At 33.6% G+C, this 13,210-nt stretch overlaps 1 protein-coding gene across 16 annotated transcripts in view; it reads right to left on the bottom strand.

The window, feature by feature from the left end:
- The window catches only part of yuri (yuri gagarin), a 282,272-nt gene that overhangs the window by 23,212 nt on the left and 245,850 nt on the right, over positions 1-13,210 (bottom strand). For 15 of the 16 annotated variants that reach the window (XM_070106439.1, XM_070106436.1, XM_070106437.1 and 12 more), the window contains 2 exons: positions 2,694-2,994; positions 1,786-1,991 (listed from right to left, as the gene is read on the bottom strand). The exons of the other annotated variant lie outside the window; for it this stretch is intronic. In XM_070106439.1, coding sequence (XP_069962540.1) covers positions 1,786-1,991; positions 2,694-2,994 — 507 coding nt within the window. The remainder of the gene's footprint in view (positions 1-1,785; positions 1,992-2,693; positions 2,995-13,210) is intronic. 16 annotated transcript variants of the gene reach the window in all.

A 13,210-nucleotide genomic window follows, 5' to 3' on the forward strand; every position in this document is an offset into this window, starting at 1 on the left:
TAATGTTTCTGACGCATTTAGTTATTGATTTATCGCACTTTTAGTAGTGCGATTTCAGCTATTTTCACACTGTCGTAAGAGGTGTCGAAAGGATTTGTCTTCTGCAAATTTGGGTGATATAGCTTGAATGGTATACCACGGAGTCCGCTCCAATTTTTTAAAGATTTTCAAACCACAGATGCCACTCCTTATATGATTCGTTGTGCTGTATGGCTTAATTATGACACTTAATACGTTTTCGATTAATGCCATTTTGTGGGCGGGGCAGTGTTCTATTCCACCCATATACAATCGATGCCAATATACGTTTCATCGAGATATCTTAATTTTTACTCAAGTTATAGCTTACACGGACGGGTGACAGGCAGTCACCCGGATTTCAACTCGTCTTGTTATCGTGATCATTTATATATACATAACTCCGTATCTATCTCGATTAGTTTTAGGTGATACACACAACCGTTAAATGCCCAAGTACTCTCGCTAACCTTATGGAAACAATATTAAACGATATATGCAAAACTGAACTAGTACTGTTCACTGGGAGTTCCGGTTTTTACGCTGCCATTAATAAATGACTATTAATAGAAGCGAAAGCAAGTTACTTGGGACTAATTTTAGACAGGAAGACAAACCAAGACCCCAGGGTAAAGTTTTATTTACCTTTAGCACTTTATATTTGTAAAATCAAGGTGGGGTCCAAATTGGGACTAACGCCTCGTGTAACTCATTGGCTCTACATATCAGTTGTTAGGCCGATTTTGGCAAAGAGTATATTGGTCTGGTGGCGAAAGCGTACAAAGAGCAAGTATACATAAGTTTTAGGTACTTAACGTCATTTTACATTTACTGCCCACATATTTGTTCAAGCAACTGGCAGCGAAGTCGCTTCTCAGACTGAGAGAATTCTCCCTATTAATCACCTGTAATAAGGGACATTCTATTATACTTAGTAAGTTTCCGTTTCTACCCAATATCATAAAATTCGATTACGAGGTTGCACAGATACAACTTTTTGAATTGATTAACTTCATCAAGAGCACAGGGTAACCGAAATTTTATGGAAAAAGTGAGCCGTAGACATTAAGGTCCATTTATCCGGTAGCAGGGGCTTGAAGACTTTTATTGCAATATCTTGATTGGTTATTAGTTTATGTAAAATATTATTTGGTTGTAGTTCGATTCCGCCGTGATATAAGAATGTCCTGATTATATGATATACCAAATTTGGTCGAAATTGGTACAGTAGTTCCTGAGATATAGGATTTCTTCTGGCTGGCGGACGGTACCTTTGCCATCAAATTTTACATCGGCTTCTTTGAGACTCTTTTGAATAAAGTGTGATGCGAAACTAAATGCTTCTGACGCTCTTTCAACATAACCGCTTTATGGCGGTGAACAAATTTGGATTATATAGCTTTAGTGGATTGTGAGGTATGTACAGTAAACTTATTACATTTAAACTGCATATTGTTGCATATACGAGTAGGTTAATAGCATATTGTGCGCGAGGCAATGCTTGAATTCTTCCCATTTGCAATACCATCATTCACATTTGTGGTAAGGAACACGAGTATCAAGTTCCACCAAGATATGTATCTAAATTTTTACTTAAGTTAAGGCACGAGCAGAGAGTCAGCCGAAATTTAACTCTTCGCGTCATCTTAACCAATTTGATATACATATATAACTCTTTACCTATCTTGATCCAAGAGAGTAAAAAAAAAAAACTTAAATCGTTAAATGTTTCCTGTATTTTAGCTGTGGTCGCCAGTGTAGCTTTACCTCCATGTTATGCTCCTCTTGTCGTTTATCCATCAGTGCTAAACGTTCTTGTAGGCAATTCATTTGCGCACAGGCGGTTCGTAACTGTTTTGCCTGATCCTCATAGCTTCGTTCCAGTTCTTCATATTTTTTACAAATATCTGTCCGACAATCATTTTGGGACTTCAATAGTGTATTCAATCGATGCATCTGTGTACTTAAGTTATCTGCAATATATGTTAATATTAATAACTAGACAGGGCTTATATATATGTACATATGTACATAACTTATATGACCGTAATAAGGGTAAAACTTAATAACAAAAAATGTTGAAAATGAATTCAATGTTCGCAATTAAGTAATATTTGAAAATTTTATTTGGCAATATCTAGTTTAAAATATCCAGACTAACATAATTTAGAATATTCAACATAATAGCGGTAAAGTTGGAATCTGCAGACTTCTAAGTTTAAAGCTGTTTTAAATCCGTGGTAGCGTTTGGACGTTCTCGACAAATTTTTAAATAAATTTTTTCCAATAGAAGATTTAATATTACAATGAAGATTTTTTTATTATTTCAAAATTCCCCATTGTAACCAGCATATTAAGAAGAAAATGTATTCTAAACATTTAAATGCTTTCAATAGGAATACTTTGGACTCATGTATGTTTCCTTGGAAATAACGCTTCGATAGGCGAACGTTCGGACAGACAGAGGACCAGTTGATGAATAAAACTGCTTCATTCTTGTGAGAAATGTTGCATGATAGCAATATAAAACCTATCACATATATAATTTTTAATTGTTTTTGTTGTACTAAGTGGTGCGATATTTCACTGCGAGCATATTCATACTATACACACTATAAATTCATACTATAGTAGGTAGGTATAATAGGTCCTGTGTATGTTTTTGGAATTCTCACCGTGTTTCCGTTTACTGTCATTCAATTCTTCGTTTAGTTTACGAGTTTCGCAAAGCAAAAACCGCTCCTGATTTTGACTTTGTTCCAGTTCACATACAAGTGATTCAATCTTCTTATTCGCCTGTTCCAACTTCTGACACAACTCTCGTATTTCCTTATCTTTAGTTTTGAGGCAACAGTCGTTGGTACCTTGCTGTTCGCATCGTAGTTGGTCTAGCATACTATTTAGCTTTCCTATACATTGCTCTTTCTCCAAAATGGTTCCCTGTAGATGCTGCACCTGGCATCGAAGCTTTTCGTTCTGCAAGTGAAAGAATTTATTCCATTTAAATAAAAAATAAATCGTCAGCAAAAATATTTTTCGGACACTTTGGCAAAGTTCATAACAGTGTTTATGATTGTAGTGTGAAACTTGTTCCAATGCATGCTGCAGTGAGTCGTTTTGGGATTCCAATGTCTTGAGCGAAGACTCAAGCTTTGTACAATGGTCCTCATTATCTTCGGATGATTCACAAAATTCTTTTTGTACCATAGCCACTTGTCTCGAAAGAAACGTTAGTTCGTTTTTCAATTCATTGACTATGCTTAAGTAAGTATCATAAGTAGAAAGCATATGTGTTTTGTTCCATAATTTAAAAGGATGCTGAAATTGGTCGCCGTGTGGACAGTCACCTGACTTGTGAAAAAAAAGAAAACTTAAATATTGGCATTTGTTCATTGCACTTTTAAGCGACGTAAAAAACAAAAACCTTACCATGTTGTCGACAGTAATATGAGTATATATTGGTATTGGTTTAAATGTATTTCGTTAATTGCTGCAATTTCTTGTAATAATTATGAAACCAATCACTTTAAGCGACTATGCATATCAGAAATTTAGCTCGGTGAAAATGCCATTTTAATAATTTACAGTTTGACAAACGCAAGGAGCATTTTGTTTATTAAAAGTTATAAAAATATTTTTTTGTAATTGTTTGAATTTTCGTTTTTATTTATGTTCCTCACATAGCAATTTTTGACTTTAAATAGAAATTCGATTGTGCCTGTGAATATGAACACATATCAGCAAGTATCAAAGGGCTATGTTCAGATGGAACCAAACGCCCAATTTTATTTTATGAATGACGATCGTAATGAGTTTTTTTTTCTGATAGCCGAATTTCGAAATAATTTATGGTATCAGTCAAAGCTTTAGGTATGAGGGTAAAAATAATTTTTTTTAATAAGTATTTCTAGAACTTCTCCATACACTGTGAAAATGGATGAAATCAGATAATAATCACTCCCACTCCCCATATGATGCTTATGTTGAAAACTACTAAAGTGCGATAACTCAATAAATAAATGCGCCACAGACGTTAAATTTTACATCCGATACCGTACGGAAGAGCATCAATGAAATCAGCATCAAAAGTGGACAATGGGCGTAGCACAGCCCACCTTTGGGTGAAGTCTTATATCTCAGGGATCACTCTATCAAAATAAATTTGGTTCGAATCATTGTTTAATTTTTATTGAAAATGGACGAAATCAGACAACAATCACGCCTGTTTGTGATGTGTACAATTTTAAATTCCTTATTATTCTTTTAATTTAATCTATAAATCTCAAGTACCAATGAAGTTATTAGAATACAAATTTGCAGAGTAGTTCCTTTAAGCTATGCCATCTCATGTCCGAATATAATCTAAATCGGATATCAAATTTTCAAGTCTCCATATACCGAATAAGTGGACCTTATTGCCTAAGGCTGTTGTTTTCACCGAAAATATCGGTAAAACTCTGAGGTATATTATTGAAAATCAGAGAATAATTTTCAAATAATAGTGTGCCCTTGTGTCAAAAATGAATAAAATCTTCCCTTAATATAAATAATTTAGAGCTTCCGGTAGACTTTCTTAGGCAATTATTCATATCGGAGTCTTGTGAGTAACATAATTATATTGGAGCAATACTTCCTCTATCCCTCATATACATAATATAAGGAATGTCAAACATTCTGTTGTTTCATAATTTTGTTCCCCTAACGGTTGTTTGTAACACCTTAAATTTATCGATATACTCGTATACATATATAGAGTTAACATATATGTATATACAGGAGCAGGAAGACGACAGGTTGTAGTAATAAAATATTCAAATGATTCTTCCATGAATTTTGAATATATGCTTATAATTTGAAATATACTTTTTTTTTATTTATGAATTGGTGTGACTTTTAACATATTAGAGATATAAACTGAACATAGCGTGCTAAATTTTACTAAAATATGAAAATGAAATATCCTTTTTTTTGATTTATGAATTGGTGTGACTTTTAACATATTAGAGATATAAACTGAACATAGCGTGCTAAATTTTACTAAAATCAGTAGTTTAGAAGAACAAACAACTTGACGCTTAGTGTTTATATATATTTGATTTACTTAAAATATAAAAATATAGAAAAAAAATAATAAATCAATAGAAAATGAGTAATATTATATGTTTATCACATCATAGATAAAATAATCGGTAGGCATTACTTTAGAAGAACTATATAATATGGGCATTAACTTGTGGAAGAAAGAAGATTTTGATAAAATTAATAAGGGTATGATAAATGTAGTAAAATTGGGTATATGTTGTTGAATTGAGGATTTGATCAATGATAACACCAACCAATAAAGAAAATAGGACTGAAAAAGGAAAAGTATTCAGAGTCGTTAACACCATAAAAACTATTGAGAAAAGTGTATTTATAGATATAGAGCAGGCTTTTTCAACCGGTGTGCGGCGACGATGCTTAATTGCAGTCATAAAAAAATATTTCGAAAAACATAAGACGCGTAGAGCTTGAGTAACAGAGCGAAGGATACGGAAGGGGGCGGGCAGGTGAAGCGGCGTCCGCCGGCCGGCCGCTGCTTGTCCTTGTTTTGTTTCATTCATTCGTCCACTTGTCGTGCTTTCGCGCAGTCTTGTACTCGTGTCACTTGTTCTTTGTTGGTCTCGCTGCATTATATCAAACTCGCTGTGTTTAGTGTGTGTATATTTGGGTTCTAACAAGACCTTCAACATGGATAAATTCGTAACCCATAGGTCAACTGATGATCAACCGTCATCGAGTCAACCCGTCGTTAAAAAACAAAAAGTTATGAATACTAAACGGCAATACCATGAAGACTATTTAAAGTTGGGGTTTACTTGGACAGGAGACAAAGACGAACCAAACCCTTCTTGTCTTGTTTGCGGCCAAAAATTATCGAATGAAGCAATGGTCCCTAGCAAATTAAAGAGACACCTCTCTACAAAACATTCTCATCTTTTGGACAAGGACTTACAGTACTTTCAACGTTTGCTGAAATCTCAAGCCCAGCAATGTACAAGTCTTACCAAGACAATGACTATATCTGACAAAGGTCAAGAGGCAAGCTATCACGTGGCGGAGCTTATAGCAAAAAAAATTAAACCACATACTATAGCAGAAAATTTAGTTTTGCCAGCTTGTCGTCAGATTGTGAAGTTTTATTTGGGGTTGAAGCTGAAAAGGAGGTGTTGAAAATTCCTCTGTCAGATAACACCATCAGCAGGCGCATAGCACACATGTCAGAAGATATTGAAGCACAAGTAATAGAAAAACTACGAATTGTTCGTGTATTCGCCTTACAAGTTGATGAATCAACTGACTTAAGTGGGAAGGCCCAGCTGCTGGCATTTATACGTACGGTCGTTGAAGATGACTTTATTGAAAACTTTTTTTGTTGCAAAGAACTGCCCGAAACAACAAGTTGCGAAGACATATTTAATGTTTTGGATGCATATTTGAAATCCTCTGATTTATCATGGACCGATTGTATTGGAATATGTACCGACGGAGCACCTTCAATGACTGGTTCTGTAAAAGGGTTTGTTACTTTGGTGCAAGAAAGAAATCCAAATATTGTACTGACCCAATGCTTTATTCATAGGGAAGCATTGGTATCAAAAACTCTACCGAATGATTTCAAAACTGTTTTGAAAGATGTAGTAAGGGTTATAAATTTCATTAAGAGTCGTCCGTTGAAATCTAGATTATTTAAACAAATTTGCCAAGACATGGATGCAGCCCACTACACGTTGCTTCTTCACACCGAGGTAAGATGGCTCTCAAGAGAACGTATTTTGTCCCGCGTGTATGAACTTAAGGAAGAGTTATTAATATTCCTCACATTGGAGTCATCAGAGTTTGTTAATTTATTCAGCGACGATACATGGTGCACAAAATTGGCGTACTTGACAGATTTATTCGAACATCTTAACAAATTAAATGCAGGTATGCAGGGACGAAATGAGAATATTCTAACGTCATCTGATAAAATAAAAGGTTTCGCAGAAAAATTAACGCTATGGAAAAATAATATTTGTCAGGGCACTCTGTCCATGTTCCCGCATACAGCGTCAAGAAATGTGGATTCTAGAATGAGATCATTTATAAGGGATTCATTAGAATTGTTAGAAAAAAATATAAGCAAATAATTTCCCAACATAGAGGTTGAAAATTTTGATTGGGTTCATTGTTTCACTCAGTAGCTTGGTTGGTTTTGAATTGTCAGAAAAAGAACAGTTTTGTGAGTTAAAAAATGACCGCACTTTGCTATTAAAATTACAGGAGTTGAATGTAAATAAGTTCTGGTTACACGTTTCAGCAGAATATCCAGAATTAAGTAAAAAAGCTCTCATTGCCCCTTTGCCGTTTTCGACATCTTACCTATGCGAACAAGAGTTTTCAGCATTGACAAATATAAAAAGTAAAAATCGCGAACGTCTGCTATCTGTTGAAGAAGAGCTTCGAGTATGTTTGTCGACAATTCGCCCAAGAATAAAAAGCCTTTGCTCCACACGCCAGTCTCAAATATCGCATTAATTGATTATATCATGTTATTTAAAACTTATTAATGTAATTAATAATAATATTATTAAAACTTTATTTTCTCGAACACATTTTATTTACTTATCTCAGTACATTACCTTGACAGGCTTAACCTAATTCGGTAGCATAACATGAATCAAGGCTAGAGGCCTTATACCTAAGCCTACCGAATTTTTTATTGGTGTGCCGTGAAAGTTTACTGAAACTAAAAGTGTGCCGGTGACAAAAAAAGGTTGAAAAAGTCTGATATAGAGTCATGTATGTACATATAAAGGATCAGGATGACTGTTACTGTTACGATTCTTGCTGAAGGAGGTCTCAAATGGCCGTTAGGAAAGATGTAGACGTTTCATAAGGAAGAAGCGCCGAGTTGAAAGTATTCAGTTGACTAATAGAAGTTTTTGAGCCGACATTGTGCCGGGAGTTGATTGAATTGGAAATGCATGATAATGATATAACAAAATCTAAGCGGTATGTTTTGGAAAAATGTGGTATACCTGGAGTGTTAGATTGTCTTGATGGCAAGAATGTCAACCACCAGAATGAGGATTATTTTATAATTGGAAGTGTTACTATAGAACTCATACTATGATTGTAAGCTTTTTTGTTGTTTACATATTCAAATCAATCAAAAAAAGCGATTAAGAATTTAGATCTAAGATATACCGAAATTGGTTCCCTTGAGGTAGTGGATGAAACCGATTAAAATGAGGACAACGAGGGGGCTATATACCTATATTTGGCTAATACAATAAGAGATGATATTGAAAATGCTATGTATTTAAATAAGAAGTTTTTTGTTGTTATTATATGTTTGGTAAAGTATCATACTCATAGGAAAATCAATTCGTTTTACAAACATAAAAATCAAAATTCATTCTTATCTTCCATTTTGTATTTTCGGCTATCGGCATTTTTACTACATTTACACAAGGCACGCTTTTCTTTTAATTTTACTTTATTGTTAATTTTTTAAAAATTGTGATAGATATTATATCTTATATTTTTCCTCCACGTTTTCTTTGAGAATATCTACAATTTTCTACAACGCAATGTTCCACCATGTGAGACAATCATTTAAATTTTTCTCTCTCCTTGCGGACGTTTAATTGAGAGGCCTAGAGTTCTCCTCAACCAATTTTCTATTTCGCTTTCTGCTTTGTTGTTAGTTTTTCATTAGTACAAGGCTTCTGGAGTTGGATCGAACGTTGCGATCGCAATCCAAAATGTTCTGTGTCCGAAATAACGTCAACTGTTGTGTAGATTCCACAAACTTGTGCTATTGTGTCTTCTTTCTTGTGTATGGCTAAGCACAAATTCGTTAAATGGCCCAGCACTCGTCGCTCGGTTTTCGCTGATATTATGCGTTACTTTCTTTTCACCGCAGTCTTCCAGTCTAACCACACCTTTTTCCAACCCTTTACTCCTTTTTGTGGGGGGTCGCGGATATTGAGTTCTATTGTGAGCTCCTTCCATAACTTTTCAGTTCGTATTTTGTCTCCCTTGTAAAATCCCTGAGCGAAATCATGATTATTCCTCATGAAATTCAGTAGAACTGTGTCGTGATCAATATTTTGGTATTTGCGCCAAAAGCGTCACAAAATTATGAAAAATATATGTGCAAATTAATGCAATGAAATTATCAATAAAAAAAAAAGTTATAAGTTTTTCGTTTCCAAATTACATTTAAATATGTGAATGTTTTCAGAACATGCCATTTCATTTCGAATTCAAAAAATTATATATTTCTAGATCAAGCAAAATCGATTTCAAACCGAATAATTTCGTTGGTATGTGAATGTGAAATACAGAACTTGGCTGAATATATTATTTTATAAATAGAGATAAATATAACATATTGTATGTATGAAAATATCCATTTTGAATTTGGGGATTCTAGCCTAACTCATACCAAATATAATTGTAACCCATTCACAGTTTCGTCGAATAATGAATGTAGAATTCTTACACAAGTTGCTACAGAGTATAATAGTTATGTTCCCTAACGTTTGTTTGCATCACCTAAAATTTATCGAAATAGATATAGAGTTATATATATTGTATATAAATGAGCAGGATGACGAGACGAGTTGAGCCCATATAACGGTTTTGTGAAAAACTACTAAAAGTGCGATAAATCAATAACTCAATGCATCAGATACATACAATTTTATATCCGGATTGTATAAAAGGTCTTTTTAGGGGCCGGTGTCAAAATTACACGATGGGTGTGGCATCGCCCACTTTTAGGTCTAATCACGTATCTCGGGACCGGGATTGCAAATAATGCATTAAAAATAATTGAATTTACATTTGAAATACATTTTTTTATTTGTAATCCCGATACCGGATTAAAAAAATAAAAATTAATATATTTGATTGAATCCCAACTACCGGATTGAAAAATAAAAAAGAAAAATTTCAATCTTAGCATATACAAAATTGATATTCGAGTTCGTTCAAATTAAAAAGTAACATTTTCAATTTTTAATTTTTAATTCCAAACATCTTGGATAAAAAAATAAAAATTTAACAATTAATCCCAACAACGGTATTTACGGTAAATGTTTAACGAAAGCGTCAGAAGCATTAAATTTAACCGTAAAGATAATACAGTCGCGCTTACTTTTCACATCATTTTCTTATTAAATTCTATTTGCTTCTCTCACTTTACCATTGGTAAATCGAACATCATCAAAAATCCTTAGCACAAATAATGCCTCCAATTTATGCCGATTGTTATCAAAAATTGTCGAAATCGCATTATATCTTTTCAATCGTCCAGAATACGAGGATGAACCATATATTGAAAATATTGTATACTTGTGAGATATTTTAAAGAAATTGAGAGGGTAGCTTTTCCTGATAAAAGGTAAATGTGATTTGGTAGTTAATATATAATATTATATAATGATATATCGGTCAATGTATAAGTTATCTTAATAAAACTTGCGTGGATATATTGTACATATGTAATTTCTCGATCAAGCTTTAATTTACCGTGAAACAAGCAAATAAATCTTATATAAAATTGAAAGTAATAAGAAGAAAAATGGATACTAGCAAATGAAAGCAATATGAATACGAGTAAATATTAGATCAAATAAAAAGCTCGTTCATAGTACTAGTGTTGCGTGTCGCATCATGTCATACTATACGGCGCTTAAAACTCGTTTATTCTCGCTAAAAGTTTGTCTTTGACAGTTTTTCGAATGATTGACTCAGTTCGTTGTGAGCGCTCGTCAAAGATAGACACCAATAAAGAGAAAATTCGCTATATTTTAAAATTTTTCTTCGATCAAGGCGAAAAAGCAGCCAAAGCGGCTGAAAAAATTAATTTAGGTTATGGGCCCGATACTGTAAACGAACGTGTAGCACAAAAGTGGTTTGCTAGGCTCAGTTCCGGTAATTTCGATGTCAAAGATGCACCCCGCGTCGGGAGGCCTGTCGTCGAAAATTGCGATAATATCATGGAAATAGTGGAAATAGACCGTCACGTGAGCACTTATTTAATTGCTGAGGCACTAAAGATAAGCTAGAAAACCGTTTGGAACCATTTGTATAACCTTGAATTCAAAAAGAAGCTCGATGTTTGGGTGTCACACGAACTAACGCAAAAAACATGATGGACCGAATTTCCATCTGCAAATCGCTGCAAAATCGCAACAAAATCGACACGTTTCTGAAGCGGATTGTGACTGGCGACGAAAAATGGATCACTTACGATAACATCGTGATGGTGGCCAAGATCGGATTGACGGCCAGGAAGATTTTTCGGTGTGTTTGGTGGGATTGGCAAGGAATCATCTACCACGAGCTGCTCCCCTATGGCCAAACGCTCAATTCGGCCCTCTACTGCCAACAACTGGACCGCTTGCAGGCAGCACTGTGATTACCGTCTTTGCCTGTCCATGGCGAACAAATCGGCGCATATTTGACTTAAATCGGACAAAGGTACACAAAGTTATCATCTTTTGAAAAATCAATAAAAAACCGAACGAACTTTTTACTTTACCTAATACAAATATACAGGACTTCATTATTAACTTTTACACAGCTTCAAGTTCTTTAATAATAATAATTTAAGTAACGAAACAGTGCTTGAAAATTATATTATAAGTAAGCCCATACTGAACTGATAGGGTTATCATATACACACAAAAAATGTAAGGTTATAAACATATAATATAAGACACAGTATTTACGAAAATTTGGTCGCTTTCAAATAAGATAGTGAAAATTATGGCTCAATAAGTTATAAATAATAGATTTGCGAATTCTACAGAGAAGAACATGGAAGAATTAATCGATGTAGTTGATAATTTTGTATTACCTATATATTTTAACATACGCTTTATGTATAGTATAATTTTAATAGTATATTATTATAATAAACTATTAAATGCAGTGAAAATATAATTTACTAATACAGACGAAATCATTATCGACGATATACAAATCTAAGGGATTGAATTTGAGGTCTTAAGGGTTCCACATGGTGCGTCCAAAAGCAACAGTCAGTTTAATATACCTATATATATTTTTTTTATTGTATATATAGGTTCTTAGACACTTTCAAGAAAGTCTCTCCAAGTATGAGTTCTTAATTGTAATGGAAAAGTCCTCCGCGTTACATTTTTCTATTTTTTCTAATTATCAGATAGAAAAATTCAAATCTCCAACTACTTGAAAAAATATCTTGTTTTATAGATTTTGTACAAAATTGAATGCTCTACAAATCTCTCTCACGATTGTTTCGTAAGCCTAATCGTTTAAAAGATATTAACGGTTGAAGTTTGATTCCTTTAAGGCAACATATTTTTCCTATAAACTTTATAACTGAATGAAAAAAAAACATTATTAATCGGAAAACTCATTCATAGATTTGTAGAAAATATACTACTCTATCAAAATGGTAGTATAAAACATTTAAATGATTCGTACATGAGTTTTGAACACATGCTTATGATTTATATTTTACAAAAATAAAACAAAAATGCAAAAATACACAAGGTTCGGAATTGATTCAAGGGCAATAATGGAGCTCAAATATACATAAGTATGTATTTAATATGTCATGTAGATTTAAAGTTCCCAGGTTATAAGACAACAAAAATGGAATTACCGGTGAAAATGCATAAAGCAATTCACATACATATAATATATACACGAACTAGTCTTAGAGAAGAATATTTAAAAGTAGATTCGGTAGCATTGCATGGAACATTGAAGTAATTGCAAAAATTTTAATGAATAGTCTATAAAAAATATAGAAGAAACTAGTAAATTAATAGAAAACAAGAAAAAACGTTAACTTCGGGTTCATCGAAGCTTTAATACCCTTCACATGTGCATTTTTTTTTATTCTGATTTTAATCGGTCAATTTGAATGGCAGCTATAAGTTATAGTGACCCATCTCAGCCATATGTTCGGTAATTGTAGGAATGCCTTGGATAATAATCTACGCCAAATTTTGTGAAGATACCTTGACAAATAAAAGAGTTTTCATACTAGGACTTTATCGGTCAGTTGTATGACAGCTATATGCTATAATAGTCTGATCTCAACATTTTCTTCGGATATTATAGCGACGCCTTGAATAATTCCCTATGCCTAATTTCTAGAAGA

Source organism: Bactrocera oleae, chromosome 3 (genome assembly GCF_042242935.1).
Source record: "Bactrocera oleae isolate idBacOlea1 chromosome 3, idBacOlea1, whole genome shotgun sequence".
In the NCBI taxonomy this organism is placed as follows: domain Eukaryota; kingdom Metazoa; phylum Arthropoda; class Insecta; order Diptera; family Tephritidae; genus Bactrocera; species Bactrocera oleae.